General features: G+C 44.4%; 1 protein-coding gene across 3 annotated transcripts; it reads right to left on the bottom strand.

Annotated features, from left to right (window-relative positions):
- Nucleotides 1–861: 861 nt before the first annotated feature.
- Nucleotides 862–22,976, bottom strand: ANGEL1 (angel homolog 1). 3 transcript variants are annotated; one of them, XM_064423774.1, is made up of 11 exons: nucleotides 22,724–22,976; nucleotides 14,985–15,124; nucleotides 11,319–11,918; nucleotides 10,574–10,800; nucleotides 9,931–10,000; nucleotides 9,103–9,536; nucleotides 6,120–6,246; nucleotides 5,161–5,271; nucleotides 3,934–4,003; nucleotides 3,358–3,515; nucleotides 862–2,534 (listed from the first exon to the last, which is right to left on the bottom strand). In XM_064423774.1, exons 3-11 carry the CDS (start codon nucleotides 11,683–11,685, stop codon nucleotides 2,365–2,367), a joined length of 1,734 nt encoding a protein of 577 aa, XP_064279844.1. In that variant the 5' UTR covers nucleotides 11,686–11,918; nucleotides 14,985–15,124; nucleotides 22,724–22,976; the 3' UTR covers nucleotides 862–2,364. The 3 variants fall into 3 exon arrangements, with proteins under 3 accessions (XP_064279844.1, XP_064279843.1, XP_064279842.1); XM_064423773.1 differs by lacking the exons at nucleotides 14,985–15,124; nucleotides 22,724–22,976 and adding an exon at nucleotides 14,426–14,563; XM_064423772.1 differs by lacking the exons at nucleotides 14,985–15,124; nucleotides 22,724–22,976 and adding an exon at nucleotides 14,247–14,385.
- Nucleotides 22,977–23,119: the final 143 nt, after the last annotated feature.

Below are 23,119 nucleotides of genomic sequence, written 5' to 3'. Positions count from 1 at the left end.
ACTCAGCCAGCAATTACAATAGAAGCAGACAGCTGAAGTTCTAAGTGCCAACACTGTGTGTCACATAATTTTTTATGGTGCTTTTGGTTGGTTGTTGTTAAACCTTTAGGTCTTCTAAGGTTCCTATTACAATGTTAACAGCAGGAGGGAGTCATCTGCAACCAGGCTGCCTTCTGGCAAGCTTTTTGAGCCAGATAGAAAGCAAAGCTCTGAGTTTACCCTTTCTCTCCCTCTCTTTATAAATACAAAATCAGAGTAAGAGTACTTGCAGAAATCAGTCAAACTGTGAGATAAACAGTCATATAAATGCAAACCTCTGCATTCATCCCTCCCCATGTACCAGTGCCATGCCAGAACTATTACCTAAGGGCGAAATTATTCACACCCCCCTCAAGACTGCTGTTCACTTACAGAAACTCACAAATGATAGCAAAAGCCATCCACACATCACCAGACAAATACCACACCATCTGGCAGGGCAAGAGGGGAATCTGCAATCCTTACAAGGGCACAGAACACAACTCCCTCCCCCTCACACACCTTGTAGTTTACAGAGGTGAGCGGTAAACATCAGGAGCATTCCTTTCTTAGGGAGGAGGACAAGGGTTCCTGAATGCAAATCTTTCTGAGGGGGAGGTGGGGGATGGAGGGGCAAGACAAACTCAGTGCCAAAGAAGACCCCTCTGGGATTCAGAGATGTCTTGGGACATTAATTTAGGCTCATTTCTTCCCTCTCTTCAACCCTCATTACTTTCTTGTGTAGCCTTTCAACCTCTTTCACCTTGCAGCCAGCAAACCCTTGTCAAGCAAGTCTTCAGAGGTTCAGCAGCCAGAAATACAAGTGCCACAGTTACTCTGTGGTATTTTCTCAGATTAGCAGTGTTTTATTTTTCAATAAAGAAAGTAACATTTAAAATATCAAAGTCCTTCAATATAGATCACGAAGAACAAACAATGTTTTAAGTCTCCCGTACCTTCCTGCAAAAGCCAGAGGTGGGACCAGATTTTCTGCCTTGTTTGTGAACAGAAGATTGATAATGTTTCTGCCAATATTGGTTTCTGTCAAGACTGGTTTCAGATCTTAGGGAAAAACTGAGCACCAAATGTCAGGTTCAACTGGGGAATTTACTCTAGGAACAGGTACAGCTTGATTGCTTTTGGACTGGCCAAGCCACTGCTTGCAAGAGCACACTGATAGGACACCAAAGGTGTGCTGGGATCCAAGTGACTGCAGTCTGGCTCCAAGTTACACAGCCTTCCCCTTCCTCCCAACACATGTCAAGAGACAGGAGTTGATCCTAAGGGTTCTACCTACACCTAAACATGGCTGGGTGCAGAAGAAGGATGCAGCATGGGCTTCAGTCTGGCGCAGGAGATGGACATTGCAGGTTGGCTATTGACCCCTGGCAGGCTGAACGCAGCAGGGAGTGCACAAAGAACAGGGCAAGTGACAAGACCAGCTCTTCCATCTGATGGCTCTGCTGACTCCCACGTGCCTTCCATTTTCATCTCTCTGGGGTTATCATGCCTTTCAGGGTAATTTTTTTCCCACAGGATATTCACTGGGAGGATCCTAAATATTTTTGCTAAAAATGACAAATCAGGTACCATTCTGAGACTGCTAGAAAGGAAGGAAGCCTTCCCCAAGGCCTCTAGGCTTTTGCTGCAGTTCTAGAGCTGCTGTGAGTGGCTCTGCAGAACTCCTTGTTCCATTCCTGGCAATCCCATTCCTTGGTCCACTAGTCACAGTAAGAAGTTTCTTGTAGAAACTGTTACACCACACAAACCCTTCTGTCAGCAAGTCAGCCCTTACAGATTATTAAGTAAAAGACTTTTCTAAGCAGTTAGCAGATCCAATCTAAAAGGCAAGGCAACAATGAGCCCTGAAAGTACTGAATTATTACTGAGAAAAGAACTAAAAGAACTTGTTTTGGTGTGAAAGAATATTGGCATATACATCCCATGCTCCTTGGCAGCAATTAAACTAACCAAAAGCAGATAGCATTGCCCCTCTCTTTTCCAGCTCCTTGAAAATCTTACAAAGGGACAAATAAATGTTGGTTCCTGCAGCACAAAAACACCTGCCAACCAAGGCAGTGGAACAAGGGTCTCTTAAAGAGATGCTAATGCCTGAATACACCTGGCAGCCCACTGGGAACACAGCTCAGGTTTGCAGAGATGCAGAAAATACCAATGCAAAAAGCACTCCAACTCTCCCATCCCTGCGTTCAGTGAAGGTGTGAGGGGAGAAAAGGACTTTTAGGACATGACAAGGAAAAGGGTTTTCTTGCAAGCAGGTTGTGCAATCCAGAGTCTCAATTGCTGTTTTCAGAACAACTTTTCTTTAGGGAAAGAGAACCAACACTAACTCTCTCTGAGGCTGGAGATCTCCAAGCCAAAGCTAGCCAGTAGGCAGAGATGATCAGATGAACAAAAAGGATTTGGTAAGCCATTTGCCATCAAGAGGACATCTTCAGAGAGAAGAGAAAGACGGCCAAGCAGCTTCAGGGCTCCATCCTTGTACAGCCTGCGACCTGACAAAGAAAATGGGAAGAAACATCAGCCAGAGACTGGCACCACAGATTAAGTCTACACGCTCACAGAGGAATGCTTGTCAATCCTTTCCTGTTCTTTCCCGGAAAAATGAAGACAGCCTTCACAAGCACTACATGCACCTTTGAGCCTAGATGTGAAAGCAGTGAGCACCCTACAATACTGCTGTTCATGGTTTCATATACCTGCAGACATAGGAAGCAAGAATACACTAAATTCACAAGGTAGTTGCTTACATGAGAAGGTCCTTTCTTGAACTGTGGCCTAGCAATAACTTCAGATTCCCCGCTGAGGAGGAATTAATCTCTTCATTCCTAACCTGTTCCCCAAACATGATTGTGACGTGACCCAAATCAGCTCCAAGAGAGTTCCTGGATGCATTTACATGCAGTTGTTCATCAACAGATCTCCTGTTTCAGGCAGCAGAGAAGAGGTGCCACTGTAAAAGAACCGGAGTCACCTCTTTCCAAGAACAGCATGTGGTCTCAGACTGACCAGAAGTCCAAGCCTTGAACTCAGGACCCAGCACTGCCTGTTACCAGGAGCACAAGTAAGATATTTATACAGAAAAGAATATATTCTGTTCTAGCTTCCTCAAAAGTCTACATGAACATAAGCAGCCTCATTTTTTTCACAGCAAAGATAAACAGTGTCTTCTCATGGTACATCAGCAAATGTTACTTTCACCTTGTGTATTATTTAAAAGACAGATCCTGTAGATCCACCAGCTTAATGAAATGCATCTGGCCTGTCTCACAGTCCTCTTCAATGTCACAGGGATAAGCCCTGCACTGCCACACTCACCCGCCTTGCTCTCCACAGGCTCTGCTGAGTAGAAAATGTAATCAACAGTAGCTCCGAGCCCCATGGGCATTGTTGTGACCTCTGGGCGTCCCCTCTGTGGCAAGAAGTGGCTGTAGACAGAGGTCAGGTTGAGGCCGTGCTGGATAACACCTGAACACCTGCACACAAACAGTCACCATTTACCAAGAAAGGAAAGAGAATTATACCTTTTCAGTACTGCAGTCACAGCTGAATGTTCCCTTGCTGATGCAACTGTCTGAACTACTCCTACTTTATGAGCACAAAAAATCTTTCAGAACTATTCAGTCCACATACACCAAAGCAAGACAGACTGTGAATTTACTTAGTCGTCAATACCCAGTCCTTTATGTGCCTATGCCCTTCATTCTCACCAACACAATGCTTACAGAACAGCACCCAGCTGCTGAGACAATCCTGGGTGGACCTAGCTCTTCCAGATAGCCCACCTTACTGTCTTTCACATTTACTTCAGTCTTTATTTCAGCCAGATTCTCAGGGCTCAGGAAAACAAGGCTGAGTTTGAAGACCATGGCCATTGAAGGTGCACCAAGTTACCTCGGGATGAATGGCTGGGGATCAGGGTCTTTCACCATGGCAGCAGGCTTGGGCCAGTGTGCAGGGCGGTCTGCAAAGGAGCAAAGAGATTCCAGCCAGACCTACACAGATCCCAGAACAGGCTGCTCATCCCAAGTCTGAGAAGCTTCTCCTGAAACCAAATGAATCTTTTTGCCCAAGAAGAGCAGAGAGCTTCCAGTCATGAACATTGTAAAGGAAAATATCCAAAGGCAACACAAGCTGTAAGGCTAACACGAACATCCCTAGAGCAGATCAGTGCCAACAACTGAGAAGTCATATTCTGTCCTGCTGAGGACATGTCCTTAAAGCATTCAATATTACCAAAGTCCAGGGTATTTCAACCTTTACTCTCAAAAGGAAGTTTGCTTGTCTTAGCCTACAGCTTACTCAAAGGTTGTCTAGAAAGGCAGAACAGAAAAATCAGAACCAGCCATGTCACAAAGCCCAGACCAGCTTCCAGAGATATCCATACTGGGACCAACGTGTATCATTACACTCTTCAGGCTGTTCTCCACTACCAAAATCTTGAAGCAGAAAAAAGAAATATACGTATCTGTTTCAGCTTAAAGGAAGTTTATACAAAACAGCTTCAAGAAGCTGAATGTCAGTGCATCTCAAGGAACACAGTCAGTGTGTATGAGAGAGGAAAGTGTACTTCTCTGAGCTCTCCTGGAATCTAATCATGGTCACAGAGGGCACCCTTCTTCCCTTCCCTTTCCTCACCAGGCATTACCTTCACTTCATGTTTTCCTTGAGATCATAGAATCATACCATTATAGAATGGCCTGGGTTGGAAGAGGCCTTAAAGATCATCTAGTTCCATCCCTCTATCCCATGGGCAAGGATGTCACCCACTATATCAGGCTGCCCAGGGCCCCATACAACCTGGCCTTGAACATTTTCCAGGGATGTGGCATCCACAACTACTCCAGGCAACCTGGCCCAATGCCTTACTACCCTCTATGTAAACAATTTTAGGAAGTTTAAAACCATTTAGGAAGTTTAAAACCCCTAGTCCCATCACTACATGCCTGTGTAAACAGTCACTCTCCCTCATTTTTTATAAGCCTACTTTAAGTACTGGAAGGCCACAATGAGGCCTCAGTGGAGCCTTCTCTTCTCCAGTCCAAGTCTCTCAGTCTGTCCTCAGTGGAGAGGCTCCACTGAGCTAGCAGAGTGACAAGCTGACAAGTCTCCTGTTAATACCTGGTTTAGCATCTGTCACACCTTCCAGGAGGACCAGCTGCGGTGGTCGTTCACAGGCAACATCGCAAAAGCGGAACTGCAGCAGGAAGTCACGGCTGTATTCACGTCTCCCTGCAGAGAAAAGTACAAATTAAAAGAAGAAAGTAACTGCAGCAAAGTCACACCTCCAGGGAACACCTACCTATACACCTACCTATATTTTAGACCATTGGGCCTCTTAGAGATCTTTAGTTTGAGACAGTCTTTTGTGCCCAAGCGTTCTGATACCATGATAATAAAAATCACCTAATAACCTACATGTAGAACAGATGTGTAAAAGTGGAAGAACAGAGCAGAGCTATTGCTGTGCAACAGTCATTGTCAGCACAAAGTAAGAATGTCCTCTCTGAGACACCAAAAGTTCAAGGGACTTTCAAGCAGATCAGTTGGTGTGCAGCTCCAGGAAATGTCTGTGAGAAAAACATTTCTGGAGATCAGGCTGAATCCAAGTTCTACATTCAAGAATTTTAACAAAAGCTGTTTGATGTGGGCTCTGTTTATTAATCCTCTCTATGGATGCAGAGAACAGACATGATTCTAACTGAGTCTTAGGAATGATTTCTTTACAGTGGTTTGCAAAAACTATCCAAAACCACACCCCAAACACCCAGAGATTAAAGCGGTGCCTGTTGAACATAGTTTACAACTGCACAAAAGCATAAGTCTGGGAATATGAAAGAGACACACAGAGCAAGTGTTACTGGTAGAGGAACATTCAGCTCCTGACTAGAGAAAGAAAATGGCAGAAATGCAATAGGCTCTGGAAAAAAAATTGTATTTAATTCACATACAAAGTAGAAAGAGAGAGTCTTTGTCAAGTGCCGTATGCAGCACATGCCCAAGCTACTCAGAGAGACAGCAAGGCAGACAAACTGGCCATCCTCAGCAAACTCATACTGTCAGTGCATACTGGAGCTCACCAGGTTTCTTCGGCTGGCACAGGGTGACGTACTGGCACTTGTCTGTTACACCCAGTGAGCTCGGCCACAGTGGGGCCAGCAGCTTCCGTGAATACAACTGCTGGGAAAAGTCTTCCTGACCAGACACCTGCAAGAAGGCCAGGAAAGGAAAGCAGCCATCAGTGACAGAGAGCAGATGTGCAAGCTATAGACAATGTACATACATACACTTGCCAAGAGCAAGACAGGAGAATGCCCTCTCAGAAAGGCATGAACTAAGCTATTCAGAGTTTGGTAAAGGTATAATAAACCTTCAACTGTAGGGGACAGATACAATTAGCTAAAAGTCACATGACAAGATACTTTACAGGTATCTTATTCATGATTTAGCTTGAATGCCAACCATATATTTGATCACAGACACACAGCATAACAACCACGAGAGACTCTAGCATAAGTACCCACTTCTAACTTTTTTTAGAACAAACGTCCACAAAAAATTTCAGTAAGTCTTGGTGGAGTTGCATTTCCCTACACTTCCAGTCACACAGGCACAAAAATTCCATAGGAAAGGAAAAAAAAAAGACTTGATATTAAGAGATCCATTATCACAAGTGTGCCCCAAGAGAAACCAAAAGAGCAGTTGTGGATAGATAGAAGGTAGGAGAATAGAGAGAGTGGTGAAGGTAATCTCACCCCTAAGGAGTTACAGCTGTGCTAATTATCAAGCATTAACAACAAGCCTGCCCTTAAAAAGCCACAGCTGGATCCAATTAGGAGGGGTATTGTAAAAGAGCCGGTTGGGTGGTCAAGATGTGAGATGGAGTTTGTTGGCTGTGCTGAGAAGAAGAAAAAGTCAGTGCTGTGAGGAGCTGCCCATAAGATATCACCGAGAAGGTACAAAACCTTTGCAATAAGATGGCAACAACTGGTGACCCCGATGTGATCAAGGATACAGGATGGTGCTGGGTTCCCCCTGAATGACAGTGTGTGCAGCAGGACACAAGCTGTGTGACAGAAGTGGCAAATGGCATAGTCACAGCAGCAGGGGGTGCAATAGCATGGGCCCCAAGGAGTATGGGGCGAGGTTTGCTAAGTCACTGCTACATGAGCACTGGAACAACAGCAACATGGAGCTCTGAGAAGCAGAGTCAGAGCTGCATAGACAACATGTAAGAAAAGCCTTCTAAAATTGTATAGTGGCCATCTCCACAGTAACCCGATGTGATTGGGAGTGGGCTGGCTGCAGGGTGAGGTGCAGACGGAGATGGAGCCCAGCGTAGCATTGAGAGCAGCAGGGGAAGCTGCCTGGTCCAGACCTGACAGATTTCGACACCTGAGGTACAGGTGAGCCACTGGGGACACAATGAGAAATAACATGTAGAGTGCTGAACAGACTGTTTGAGATATGTGGAAAGAAATTTAAAAAAAAGACTGTGAAATATAGTGTCAAAAAGGGGGCAAGGCAGCTGCAAATTTGGCTGCCACCTGGAAATCACTCTATAAGACTTTAAAAGAATGGAAAACAGAGCAAGACAAGAGAGGCTTGCAGTGATCAACTAATACAACAAAATCTGTAGAAGGAAGAAGAGAATTATTAAAACAGCTGTGGGGACTGGGGAAAGAGTAACTCTATTATTTATTATGGTGTATTTATTTGATGATGAAACATGTGCATTTTGTTTGTGAATTGCAACTGTGAATCTTTGATTAGGCATAAGTGTAAAAGTTTATATTCCATAAGCATAAGTACACTTGACAGATGCTGGATCAATGTTGTTCAAAGTTCTATAGCTGTTGATTTGTTGCTGTCTTAATATATAGCCTTTAACTTATTCTTGTGAGTTACCTTATAAAGTTATACAGCTGTGGATATTGTCAATATTCTAGAGACATAAGTATAAAGGTTACTGTTTATATATGATGTAAATTTGGGTAATGATATGTAATGTAGGTTTGGGTAAATATTTCAGAAGTATAAGGGTTTCTGATAATATGTAATGTAAGTTTGTGTAACAAATCAAGGTCAGCACAAACACATTCCAAAGTTAAATAAAATTACACAAAAGATGATTGTACTGGGTTTACTATCTTTTGCAAAGGGCCCTGCAAAAGATAGTAAACACAGCATTAGTTTAACTCATTCTTGTGAGTTAATCTTTGATTAGGCAATTAGGCATACATCTAAAGATTTTGATGATAAGTACTCTGTGAATTTAGAGAATGAATCAAGTCTATACTGTGAAAAAGCAAAACTGAACTAGAATTTAGAAATGTATACTTTGACTGTGATATAGAAGTCTAAGCACAAGGGCTTTTGGTGATCAGCCTTAAATTGATGTTCTAGATTTTGAAAAGCAAAACAAAATCAGAACTTAGAAACCTATGTTCTTACTGTGATATGTTGCCTGAACATTCATATAACTGTTAGTCCTAAGTACTATATGTGAATATGTTATAGTGTCAGTTTACTTGAACATAACTTTCTAGAGATACTGCAACTTTGCAATGAAAAGAAAAGGGGGAATTGTGGATAGACAGAAGGTAGGAGAATAAAGAGAGTGGTGAAGGTAATCTCACCCCTAAGGAGTTACAGCTGTGCTAATTATCAAGCATTAACAACAAGCCTGCCCTTAGCAGGCCACAGCTGGATCCAGTTAAGAGGGGTATTGTAAAAGAGCAGGTTGGGTGGTCAAGATGTGAGATGGAGTTTGTTGGCTGTGCTGAGAAGAAGAAAAAGTCAGTGCTGTGAGGAGCTGCCCATGAGATATCACTGAGAAGGTACGAAACCTTTGCAACAAAATGGCAACAAGCAGTGATGGAAACAACACGCACACACTTGTCCACTTCTTTCCCCTGCAGTGCTGGAGGCATTGGGGAAGACTGCTGAATAACTTAATCCAGTATTAAGACTATTTCCTCACAAGAGGAAAAATGCAGCCATGCATTTCTCTAGCAGCGGACAATAAAGAGCTATCCGATCCCAGTTCTGGCTGGCAACTACCTTCCAGGCTGGCATCCCATGGTAGGAAAGTTCACCATTCCGGATGAATTTGTAGAGTGGAGAATCAGGTACAGAGTTCAGGTCTCCACACAAGATGACAGGATAGTAGCTGCCTTCAGTAGTTCTGGCGATTTTGTCAATCTCTGCTAGCAGCAAGGCCACCTGGGCCAGTTTGATATCTCCTCGACGGGGATTGAACAACACATGAGTGTTGGCCACACACAAAGGACTGACTGCCTTCAGACCCAGACCTTCAGGGAGCACAGGCTGCAGCAGCAGCACCAAGCCCACATTATCCCGGTTGAGGATGTCCAGGCCAGGCCGGAAGTACTCTATGGGGCTGAGACTGATCAGCTGGAACCTGCTGCGCTTATAGCACACTGCACATCCATCTGTCTTCGTCCCGGTTCTCCGTTTATAGAAGCAAGCAAAGCCTGAAAAGAAACCATCACCTGTTAAAAGGTTCATCCAGTCACTACCTCAGGCTCAGCAAGTTTGTATAGAAAAGGTTTCTACTACCTTTGGGTACAGGAATATACCCAATTCTTTTCCAATAACCACCCTTTATTATTAATTATTGGGCGTATTTTCTCTTTCCTTGTCCTCCTAGGGCCCTCTGTTTTGTTACTCTGATCTTTCAAACTCAGAGACATCAATTTCAAAAGAAAGGATAAAGGTCTAGGCAGATAGTTCTGAAGTAGGGCCAGCAGCCACCCGGCAAACAGGAAGAGGTCTCTTGAAACTGAGTGCTTGGAAGATGTTAAGCAGGAAGCACTGCTTGGCCAGTGCCATGAGCTGGATGTACAGAACCACAAAAGCTGGACATACCCATCTCCTTGAATGTTGGTTCCAGTTGCTCCCAGTAATGGTTCTCTTGCACCTCCTGGAGACACAGAACCTGGAAGGAAAGCAGACACCTCACTTGCTCCACAAGTATTTGCTAGTTACCTTGTTTTGGGGAAGGAAGAAAGCGGAAAAGTGCATTCACAAGCCAACCCTCCCAACAGAAATGTCATCACCACAACTCTGTCCTGTACTTTACAGATGAAAAGAACTAACTTTCTAGGTCACAGTACTGTATCATTCAGTTTTCCAGTGATGAGATAAAAGATCCTTCATCCCACAAAGAGGACTCAAAGAATAGAGAAATTTATGGAGTCCTCTTCTACGCAAGCTTCCCCTCCTGTGCTGCCTTAGAACACTGGTCTTTCTTCCTCTACTTCTGCTGTTTATAAAAGTTAAGCCCTACTATCAAAGTATGACTAGTTTCTACAATTAAAGCAAGACAGACACCAAAAACATGGTCTGTGAAAGTCCTCAATCACTCTCAGGCCAACCAGTGTCCAGTTACCAAGCAGGTAGTATCTTCCTAGGACTTGCCCCCATCTTTTTCTTTTCTTAATACTGTTAGATCAAACAAGGAATTCAAATTCTGGTGACACTGATGTAGAGAGAACTTAGTCATACTTACATCAGGATCCCAGTGCTGGATCTCCTGCAAAAGGTTTGGAAGGCGGTAGTTCCAGTTCAGGATGTCTGGATGACAGTGTACATAGAGATCAAGGCCCTGCTCCACCAGGTCCTGGGCAAGGATGTTGTAAGACATGACTCGAAATTCAAAGAGGGGAGTGTTTTTTGAGACCTGCTCTAAGACACAGGGCTGGACAGAAAGATCCTCCCAGTCTCTCCATAAGATCTCTATATGCAAGAGACAAAAAGCAAAGTTACAGCCACACTGGGTACCTTGCTATTGGACACTTTGGTTCCCCTGGGACCTAGAGAACAGCCATGCTCATTCCCTAAGCTAGGGCACTCTAGCCTCTGAGCAAACCCGCACCCACTCTGGTTTTCAGATGCTCTTTCTGGATATCTTTGGATAGTTGTCTGTAAAGATTGGCATAACACATGACCAGAGTAAGCATACTGAAACACCAGACCCACTTTTCAATGCTTCTTAGAGTACAAAGCCAGCATCTGAGAACAGTAAGGAGCATATATTGATATTCAGACCAGACAGTCTCACAGCACAGAAACCACTAGCTGTGACCAGCCCCTCCCCAGCAAAAATTCACTTTACAGTTTTCACTAGCAGATTCTGTCAACTCTGCACAGGCAATCAATGTCTTGCTGACAGCAAGCCCAGACACAATAACCTGACCACGTTCCCCACAAATGCCAATCCCAAACTAAACATTAGATTCAGAGCCATCACTGACCATGGTAGGGCACCTCCGTTGAGACAGGATAAAATGGCACCGCATCCTGAATGGGCTGGGCTGGGAGCACTGGTGGCACTGTCTCTGCATCACATGCTAAACTCCAGGCCAGCACAGCTGGGTCATCATTCAGCACTTCCACGTTGATACCAGCACAGCCAGCTGTCTGTTGATCTGTCTGTGGCACCACAGCTGCCCAAGGGGCACTGCCTGCTACAGTCACTGTTTCCTCTGATGGTAATCTTGCTAGTTCTGCTACTGCATTATCTTGCAGTTCTGAAGAAGCCAAGGCATTTAGCTCTGAGTGCTGCTGATCAGCACACCGGGTGGCTTCTGGAGATGTATTCAGGTCACTGAGGCTGGTCATCAACAGCTGTGAACCTTCTAACCAGTCACTAGTGAGTGTAACTGATGCTTTCCTCACTGCTGGAACTCTCTCACTGGCTGGCAAATTCTCTACTCCTTCCTCCAGCCACTGCTGGAGAAGGGCTTCTTGCTCTTCTGGAACTGATCTTCCTCTGGTTGCAGCAAAGACACCTTCTATCTGGGTGGACGGGCTCTTCGCCAGAAGCACATTCTTTCGATAGGTAAAGAAAGCATCTGTCATTTAAAAACAAAATCAAAATAAAACAGCCAGAAATACTTTCTTACTTGTTATTTTCTTATTCCAACACATTTGCTGTAACTCTGTGCAATACCATTCAGTATAGCAACCCAAACAAATTACTTCTCTGAGGGAAAACAGTTTCAGTCTAAATAACTTCCCCTGCCTCCTCCAGAATGCTAAGCCACCGTCCAAACCCAGTTACTTTAATCCAAGTCACTGAAACTGCAAACAATAGCAATGGCTTTATCAAATCTAGAGAATGCAATTCTAACTCATGCAGCAGCACAAAGAGTCAGCCAAGCTGAAAGGCCTTGTGGAAACTATCAGCTCTCAGCAACATACGTAAAGGCAGTCTCTAGAAGTTAGCTGATCAGGTGCATATGCTAAGAAGCCAAGGTCTTGTAGATCATCATTTGGAGCAAGTTTCTTTATAGGGACTGAGCAAGAAATAGTAGCCAGCTAAGAGAGTAAAATATATCACAAGAATGTGTTTGTCCTAGGTTGACTATATGATGCTTTTATCCCCAATCACCTTGTTCTGTTTATACTGAATAATAAGTTTTACACCTTTAAGACTCTCTTCCGGACAGTGAAGAAGAGAGAGAAGAAGCGCGCAGTTTGTTTTCAGACTGCTCTCACTCCTCCACATTCCTGCTCCTGGACTGTGTTGTCAGCAAATAGACAAACAGCCGGACAGAGCTCCTTTTTCCTTTTTTTTGCTTTTAGTTAGTTTTAACTAGCTGAAGCAAAGAAGTTCCCTGGACTGTGATTTTTTTTTCCTTTTTGCTTAGACCTGTTCAAACCTGCTCTAAACTAAACACTCAAAAAAGCACTGACAACTCCACCTGTAGCCCCCCTGGCCAGGCCTGGGCCGCGGCATTTCCAGCACCAGAAACTGATCAAAGACTGAGTGAGCTGAGCTGCAACCCAGAGAAAAGACTGTTCTAAGTTTGCTTTTTTTTAGAGCAATAAGAAGTTTTATTGTTTAATATTGTTTGGTTTCTATTGTTTAATAAACAGGTTTCTTTCCACTTTTTCTCCAAAAAGATATATTCTCCCGAACCGGTTAGAAAGAAGAAGGGCGATTGAATCTGCTTTTGTAGAAAAGCCCCTTTAGAGGTTATCTCCCAAACTTGCCCTAAACCAAGACGTGTTGTAGGAGAAAAACCATTTTGTTACTAAGAGATGAAAAATGAAGACACACAGGGACCAACATACGCCTCATTAGAGAGAGTATATGCACAGAAGAAATCCTGGCAAGAATTACAGATCACCTGATGACTGACGTGGCAAAAAAGTAAAACCACGTTAAACTGTTTTTAATGTAACATTGAATACACTAATATTTGAGCAGTAAAGTAGAAAGAGACTCTTTTCACTTGCATCTGCAAGAGATGGCATTTACGCTTTGCTATGAATTCTGGACAGACACTCGTCCCTACTGTTAACTAGCAATTTCTGTTGATTGCAAATTCCTTTTTCTCTGCATCCCTGTCAGTGAGCCAGAACAGTAACACAGAGGAGTCAGCAACATTCATGTACAGTTTTACTATAACTTTTATGTCAAAGTTTTCTGTATGTCTCAGAAATGGAGCTTTAAGAGCCATACTCCTCTCTGTCAGTTTGTAATTAAGTTCATTAATGTCAGAAACACCAAGACACCAAGGTAATGTTTCCACACACCACTGGCCAGGCACGATGAGTGCCTATAAGAGCCTGTTAATACACAATAGGAGCTGAATTTAAGAGGAGTCAGCTCGTTGCTCACTATGAAAACAGACAGTGTGCCAGTCCAGTAGCTGCTACAGGCCCAGGCACAGGTTCAGGCTGGAGGGTGGCTTTACATGAGCTCAGTAACCAGTGACTGAGAAGTAGCAGCAGGATCTAGGGAAACTAAGTGAAATAGCAATGCACACGAAACAAGCCCATCCACGAAGTCACCCGCAGGTCCTTGGGGGATCACAGATCTCTGAGCTGCCCATCTCCAAGGATCTCCCCAGGCCTGCAGAGCAGGCTGGGGGCAGGAGCTGGAGCCCCTGCGCAAAGCGCAGTCTGCCTCTGCAGCACAACAGCCGCCAGCTGTTCCTCCAAACACGCAGCTCCCCGTGCTGCCCGGGGCCAGCAGCCCCGGCCCGGCAGTCCCACGCTCCGTCTGCCGAGGGCCAGGGCCTCGGGAGCTCCGGGGCAGCCGCGCCGACCCCGGCCGCCGGGCCGCACCCCCTCAGGCTGGGGCGGGGGACGCCGAGGGACATCCCCGCCCCTCCGGGCCACCCTCGGCAGCTCCCCCTGCCCCCGCCGCCGCCCGCCCGGGGCCGGGTTACCTCGGAGGGCCTGGAGGAGCCGCGCCGCCGGCAGCAGCACGTAGCAGAGCACGGTGCCGATCATGCCGCCCGGCCCGGCCTCCACCGCCCCCAGCCCGGCCCCGCCGCCGCGCCGGCCCCGCCTCAGCTACGGCCTCACGGTGCGGGCTCGCCGGCGCCCGGCGTGCCCGGGCACTCACCGCGTCGGGCCCCCGGGACTCGCAGCCGGCTCGGGCCTGGCCCTCCCCAAGCGCCGCTGCAGGGCCGCCCGCTCCCGGGAGGCCGCGGCCCGTGGTGGGACGGCCCCGGCCGGGGTGGGGCCCTGCCTGCCCCGCGGTAGGGCCGGAGCGCAGCCGGGGCCCCCGGCCTGCTGAGGGGCCCGGCAGCCGTGCAGTCCCTGAAGGGCTCAGACGCTGTGACCCTGGGCTGAGTGAACGTTACTTTATGGCTCTGCCACCCTGAAATTTGTGGTTTCAAACAAAAATTTTCACCCCGTGTTCTCCAGAAATACAAAAAGGAATTTTTTTTTTGTTTGTTTGTTTTTTTTGTTTTTTGTTTTTTTGTTTTTTTGTTCCCTGGGAAGCCCCACTTGTTCCAGATGTTACTCAGGCTTTTCGAACAGCACTCTTAATAGCTAAGGTTTTGCAAAGCACAACTCTAAGCAGCAGTGGCTATGGGTGGGGGAGACAGCAGAGCAGGAGTGTTCCCTCACTGGGTGCTGCTGAGAGGTCATCAGAGGTTTACAAAATCAGTCCTCACCTGGCTATGAGTACTCTGGCATTTGCAAGTTGAGATCCATCACATGCTGCAACTAGACAGTTGTATATGAAAAGCGAAGTCCTGGTTGAAGTCCAGAATTTCAATGTTTCCTTCACTCCACAATCAAATGTTTTCAACATCTGAAGGGAAACAGGTTGAGTTGAGCACACTACAGCTTTTTTACAGCAAATACACATTTCTAACTTGTAATCTCAAGTAGCCTTCTTCAAACTCAGAGTACCTGCAATGAAGTCAAGATTCATATTATCCCTGCCTTTTACACTGATGAGTGCTGCCAAACTGTTCCCTTCATGGTGACCAGCTGCCGTCTCATGGGTCATAATTAAATTAAATACTTGCTGATGTGCAGAAAACCACATTGTGAAAAGCCAGTGTCCACAAAAGAGACAGGAATCTTGCAACTTTATTTCAGTAAAGGGATAGAGTCCACTAGGCCATACTCCCGTGGGGCCTCTCAAATTTTTGGAGGATGCAGCCTCCTTTTATCCTAAACTCCTGGCTGCAGGTTGCCCTCTTCCTTTCCCTATTAGCTGAGGCACTAGGAAGGTACAGACTTCCCGAACCACCTACTACACATTGCCCTAAAGTTTAGAAGCTCAAATTATCTGGATTCTGCAAAAAATGCAGCTTGATATTCATGAAGACATTTCTAAGACAATTGACACCCATTTCTCCTAAAATCCCCACAGTCATTCTTCCAGAACCTGATTGGTTCTTTCAGCTTGCTTGTGAAGACTTTAAGATCCATTTTTCCCATTAGTAATTAGCATAATGAGTGTCCATAGCTAGGATCTGAGATTATGTTATAATGTATAAAAATAATAATCCTACCACTGTTTTTCAAATCTCCATTTTCAAACACCACAGACCATAGAAGCAGGGACTTGTCTCAAATCCCACAGATGTCTGGCAAAGACAGAGACAGAGACCACTGGACTGTGGTCTCCCATCTCCTGTTGCAGTAACCAATCCATCATTGGTTTCTAGTCAGAGAATGGAGGCTGTTCTCCAGGGGAAGCCTCTGCAACATTAGGAGCTCATAACTGGGTCATTTAAAACCAGCCTGTTCCTTAAAAGGAAAGATCTAAGAAAAGATCTTCAGACCCAACCCACATCAGAATAATCAGACTGAAATCAGAGAAGAATGTTAGCTGGTGCTACAAACAAGCAAGCAGCTGTGGCCAAATAGCCACAGTTGTTTGGCCTACACTAGAAAAATATTTACAAATTTTGGCAATAAAATCAAAGCTGACAATGGTCACCTGCTTCAGGGTCAAGCCTTCCACTGGGTTTTGTGGTATTTTGGTTTTTATCCAAATATAGCCCTTCCACGGTCTCTAATGACTGGACTATTTGAGAGGTCTATGTAGAACCTAAGGGAATAAAGCCACAAAAATTATCCTATTCTTAGGGAAATAAAAATATTTCTAAGTGTATGAATTTTTCTGCTCAACCTTTATCAGAAAGCCTCTTCTGCTACAGTTTTGGTTTTAGCACCTTAGGAAAAATCACAAAGTCCTCAGTAAAAGAAATGTAAAATAATAAGCCCTGAACCACTTTTGGCACCAACAGTAGCTCGTGGAATGAGTGAGTACTTGATTCAAGGCCCCATTAAGTGCTGACATGTTTACAAGCCATGCTTTATTACTGAACATACTGGGAATTTGGCAGTTGGGAAGTCTGAATCTGTTGCAGACTAAAAAGGTGAATACATTCCTATCTTCATCTCATTTAACACTATAACTGCCACAGTCTGACTTTATCATGAAATTGTACAAACTGGAGCATGAACTTAAAGGAGACAAGAACACTTAGCAGCGGCCTGGAGTGACTGATACATCTGGGGGGAAAGGGGGAAGGTCTACTGCCAAAACCATAGCTATTCTCAGTTATTGTGAGCTGATTGGATCCCAGAACAATGGGGTTTCTGGCACTGAATGTCACCCTTAGGAGTCAGAAGGTGCAGGTGAGGACACATAAGGGTGATGTGGCAGCACAGGACAGCCCTGCAAATAAGACACAGGATTCTCCTGTTTATAAGCAACATAAATCAGGAACCCAGGTCTTACAAATGGCACCATTCCTCCTGGAGATGTTTTGATGCCAAGCAGCTGTGCTTTTATTGTGTAGGTGTGAGAAACATACGGGATCTAGGAGGTGACTGTGAACTCTTCATTTACAGAAGAGAAAAAGCAAATGAACTTGTGACTCACTGGTGGCGATACAGAGAATGAGTCTGAGAAGGATGCAGGTGCAGGGTTTCCTTACTAGCAAACTCACTTCAGAAATTGTCAGAAATGGCCAAAGAAAAATCAGCAGCAGCTAACAGGGACTGTGGTTGCACCAGGCTGATCACCGGTTGGGAAGGCTTCTCTCCCGTGGCCAGGCAGCCATGAGAAGAAGGGTGGCGAACAGGGATCCAGAGTGCCAGTGCCCAGAGATGGGAGCTGTCATCTGGGAGCACTTGGAAAAAACAAAATTAATCATTAGAGGACTTGGCAGTACCAGCATCCAGGACACTCCACCAAGCTGCCCCTACTGTCTGTGAGAGATGTCAGAGCTCAGCATCTTTTGAGACCAGATCTTGTTTGGGCTCTTCATTGCCCAGAAGGACAGGCGGGGCACGGGGGCAGGAGGGTTTTCTGAAAGTGCTGCTCTCAGGCTCTGTTTGTACACAGCAGAGTCAGGTGCCAGGGCTGCTCACAGCTCTTTGGCCTGACTTCCTAGCTTAGCATAACAGCTCCTCTCAAAGTTCTAAACCTCTTTTGGCCTGTCAGTTAGTCATTATGTGTTAATTTCTTCCTTTCCTTTGTTGTTATATATGCAATTATTTCTTAAATAATGCAATTACTGTAAGTCATGGACATATGTGGGACAACTCTTCTAGGCTTGTTTTTTCTATATTTAAATAGTGCATAATGCAATTTATGAAGTGCCAAAATGATTTCTGAATCTACCTCAGAAGGCTCAATCCACACACTGTGGGACTGAATAATGTACTGGGCACATGACTTGTCTCATGACTTCTTTACATGGGATCTAAGCCTATTTTTACCCTTCCTTTTGTGTTTCTCACACTAGAGTAATGCAAGTAAACCCATCATTTGACAAATAAAATCTGGCAGAAGGAAAGGGTCTTAATAAAGGAGATGCAGCTGCAGAGCTGGTTGAAGTGTAGTGATGTGGGTGCCAGCTGGCCAGTCTTTTCCCCATACAGATCTGAATGAATAGCTAAACTGCTCCACATTCCACATCAGTGCTAGGTGACACCCAGGAAGGGTACAAAATTACAGGTTAATGGCCTGGAGCTCTAAAGGGAAATAGAGAGTAAGGGAAGAAGGCAGTAAAAGCAGTGACAGGGACTGAAAAGCAAGATTCAGGGTAGAAAAAAAATATGTATTATACTATTAACCAGAAATTATTTTGGCAAAATAACACTCCATAATTTTTTCATGCATTTAGTCCCATTTAAAGGGAATTTTCCAAATTCTCTTTCTCTATAACTATAAAATAAACTATGAATTGTGGGCAAGAGAAACTGTATCACTTCCAGTGAGTCTGCTTACACTCAGTCCCAATATACGGTGGCATTCAAATGCTTTTTCTTGTGCCATGCAGGATGAGTATACTGCAAAGCATTCCCAGAGTCTGATCACAGTCAGCCCCTGTGCCTGGTGAATTGTCAGTCAGTTCAAGAGAGGTAGGAGGAGCTGGTATGGTTTTGGCTTGCATGTTTGTGGGGAAATAGGATGAAGATAAAAAACAGATTTGTCTGGTGGGCTCAGAAATTGAGAAAGGGGAGAAAAGGTGGTTTGTGACGCAACAAGAACCTAATGTGGGATAACTGTGAGTTCCCTGCACATGGCCTGAAGAACCTGAGGAGAGCTTGGCACCAGAGTTAGCCCTTCCCCACACTGGGGTCAGCACCACACACATGTAGTGTGCAGGGAGTGCTGGGCATGAAGCAGGGTTACAGGAATACATCCCCAGCATGTTGAAGAGGGACTTCAGTAAGACAAATGGAAGATCTGTCACATCCAGGGAGTCACATTTTTGCTAGGCTTGCATTGACAAACTGAACCTGCTTCATGGCAGACCAGAATGAAATGTCCAAAATGAGTGAGCCGCAGGAGTGTCTTGCTGCTGATGCCTCAGCAAAGAAGGCAATACAAGCTCCTGACACTGACCTAGGGCTTGAAACTGAATGTTTTCTCACCATCTGCACTCACTACCCTTTCCATACCATCAGAGTACCTACCAACTGGTATGTATCCAAAAAGGAGACCAAGGACATGATCCTGCCAGAATTCTAACAGCCACATGTAATCTGGCTATTGATAAAGGCAAGGGGGAGAGGGGGAGAATGGGAATTTCCATTTAAGAGCTCTCCCTTTGACATCAAACATCTTTCTTCAACTGCTTTCTACACACCAGGGCTATTTCTTTGTTCCTGTTGTCTCCTCTAGTTGTTAACAGAGCAGCAGGAGGAGCTAGCTGAAACCAAGAATGGGACTGCATCCCTGTTGGTGCACTCCTGATGAAACACTGCAGCACTTGTGGTCTGCACACCATAGGTTTGCCACAACCCTTCTAGTCTTTTCTGGTGGCTCTCCTCTTATTTTCTGCCTTATGAAGTCAGTCATCTGATAAAACAAGTCTTGCATTCATTTTTGTAACAGTAGGATTTTTCCATGATTTAGGAAGAGAACTTTCTAACTTGTTATAAATGGAAGGAAAGTCAAAAAACATAATAACACAAGAACAAAGACTATTTTGTTGAAGGCTACAGACTGAACTGGAAAATTACTTTGTTGAGAGGGGAATTTGTCTTGAGGTTAGACTGCTGAATGCATATAACAGCATGGAGAAATATGACCTCCGAGTATGGGGTTTGATGAAGGAATTCCAAATGACAGGTTTTTGTGGAAATACAGCCTCCAGCTGCACTGATATGTCTCACTGCAGCTGTGTCAACAACACCCAATGGCCAAGATGAAAATGCTGGCATTCTTTCTGCTTGTTGTAAGCCAGAATGTTCTGAGCTGCCCTACCTCTGCTGGCAATATCAGCTGCATGCTTAAATTAAGGGGGGTGGAAAGTTTTTACCTGATGTCAAAAGTTCTCAATTACACACAAAAAAAATCAGTCACATTGCAGACTGCGAGAAGCTGCAGCAAGTCACTGGATGACAAGTGGATAAGCAAGGAGGATACATTTACTGCTGAAAGTCTGGGATAAAGGCATGGGGAGAACCAGGGGATGATAATGCATAAGAAGCAAAACTGTGCTGTTGTTGCATAGTGTTATTTAATTTTGTTAAGTAGTTTAATTTCTTTAATAGAGATGGGGGACATAATGCACCACTCATCAATACACTTTTTCTCTATAGATCCTGAGAAGGTCTTTGGTGACATTATGGGCACAGAGCCCATATATTTGGAAGCACACAGGCTGATGGAAATGGTGCCTGCTTCACACTTGATTCAAAATTTGGCTAAGCCTTACATAAATCTGAACCACTATGGTCTAGGTTCTAAAGGTGTCAAAGACACTGTTAGTGCTATGGAAGTCATCAATGAGTACACAGTGTGGGGTAAAAAACCACAGGAATCCTAGGCATCCCTAATGTTTCTCATCCTCACATGAAAATTTTGTGTGGCAACTGATGTCCTTTAATGGAGTTACCCCCAAAAGCAATTGATACTCTTCCATGGGACACAAGCCCTCAGTGTTTCTAACCCCTACAGGGCCACAGAAGGGACTCCTGTATGTGTTTGTTTACCTTTCTGTCTTCCCAGTCCAGCACAACCATTACACAATTACCGTTTGAAGACAACTGCATTTTGGTAGAAGGAGCTATATGCATAGGAGAGATGTTGTGAGAGAATTCATCCCTTCAAGAACTGTACCTGATCTGACATAGTTTGTAGTCAAAATTGTTGCTCATCAAGTTCAATCTTCTGAAAGAAAACCAATTTTAACCCAACAACTGTTGTTCCCAGGCAAAAACATTCACATTCTGAAAGTCATGATATTTTCTGCTGCAATACTTTTATAATGTACAAGCTTCTGAAAAGCAAAAGTGTGCATATAGAGACATTGTCTCTTCTTTTACAGATGGTTTTGCTCAGAAAATTTCATTCTCCAATATGACATGGAGAAACTTTTCTAAATAGATCAAGGGAATAATACTAAATGCTCAGATATGAACTGGTGGAAATGTTCCTTCAGTTTGAAACTGGGGTATACAAAATACATTTTGTTAGGCCATGGGATCTGTGTTACACTGAAAGAGAAGATTCTTGGCAAAATGCCTCTTGGTTCACTGAAGACAAAGATCTATGTGAAACTGATACTTGAGGGCTTTATTTGTGTTAGGAAGGATACAGGGTTAAATACACCTATAACCTACACATTAATTACTGACTGGCTAATATTTCTCATGTTTCATTATTCCCTTGGAATCTTGGGCACTAAGAAGACAGGAAAACCAATACAGTCTTTGGACCCATCCTTCTTATACTCCCTTCTTTTCTTCCAGGAGCACACATTAGGAGCTGAAGCCATTGCCAGTTTGCTTTTGGATAATTTGTCTACCTTGATGTTTTTCAGCTCTTGAGGGGCTGTATGCACACAAGCACTGATGGCAGTAGAAGTGAAGTAATATCTGTTTCATTCCAGTCTCTCACCTTGAAAATATTACTTGGGCTATGGGCAAAATCAATCTCTCAGCCATGTCTCTGATGGGAACCCAGATTAACAGTGGAAATCTAGACTTAAATTATTAAATATTTTACCTGCTCAATTTCCAGCATCTCTGAAAACCAGTCCCTCAAGAGGAACTTAGTTAATTTCTGGAGCATCTCCCACATCTTTGGGTAATTCCACTCCATGGAGCAAAGTAGTAAAATGACTAACTTCCCTATCAGGTTTGGCTGAGGTGGAGTTAATTATCCCCATAGCAACCCTCATAGTTCTGTGATTTCTATTGGTAGCTAGAAAGGTGTTGATAAACACAGCAAAGTTTTGGCTCTCAAAGCATCAATCAGTGTCTCCCCACATCACCACCCCCCTTCACCACTTGGCTGGTGGTGGGCAAGATCTTGGGAGTGAACATAGCTAGGACAGCTGATCCAACCTCACCAAAGGGGTATTCCATACCACTTGACATCTCCTCAGCAATAAAAACTAAGAGAAAGGCAGGAGGTAAAGGGAATGGAGGACGGGAATCTGCAGCACATTTGTTATTATAATGTTTGTCTTCTGGACCCCTATGTGTATGCACCACTATATAACACCATGTGTACTAAAGCCTGACTTTCTGGGAAATGGCTAGACATCATCTAGTGATGGGAAATAGGGAATAAATCTTTTATTTTCCTTTGCTTTAGTGTGTGACTTTTTCTTTTGCCTAATTAAACTGCCTTTATCTTGCTTCCAAAGGGCTTTTTCTATTTTCTCCCCTGTTCTGCAGAGGAGGGGAGTGACAGGCTTGGTGAACACCTGATGTACAGCCAAGGTCAACCCACCACAACTTCTTACAGGCAGATATGGACTGTGATGGACTGGAGGTTTTACCTAAGAGCACATCTTTCTGCAGACTCCAGCGCAGCACCAAAGGAGAGATCAGCACATTGTTAACATACTTTTCTTCCCCACGAAACAACTTTGGAAAGGAGACTGCACCATACTTTGCTGAGACATTAATGGTGAGTTACCTGAAATCCAAGGTCATTTGCTGCTCTCGCTTGGCATGATTTCACTTGGCAATGTCCATATGATTTCCTGGCATAATTCCGCTAAGTGCTTAGTTCAGAAATAAGAGAGACTGAGAGGATGAACTGCATCAATATTTTTTCAGGAGAGCTCTGTGTCTCTGGCTGAGAAACAAACCTTCAGAACTGTGTAAGAGAATACAATTTCATAAAAGTTTGCAATTTTCCAGTAAATATTTTTACTGCAGAGTCTTGACTTCTCTGGACAGTTCCTGTCTCAAAGCCTCTCAATCATTTGGTTCAGAAGCTGCCCTGAAGCAAGACCTTGATCTCATACAAGAAAGAGCTTTTGGTCAAGGGACAATGGTGGAAGTGAAACAGGGACAAGAACAGAATTGC

The sequence above is a fragment of the Passer domesticus genome, chromosome 6, assembly GCF_036417665.1.
Source record: "Passer domesticus isolate bPasDom1 chromosome 6, bPasDom1.hap1, whole genome shotgun sequence".
NCBI lineage: Eukaryota > Metazoa > Chordata > Aves > Passeriformes > Passeridae > Passer > Passer domesticus.
The sequence above is the reverse complement of the archived record's forward strand: the minus strand, read 5'-3'. Positions and strand labels throughout refer to the sequence as shown.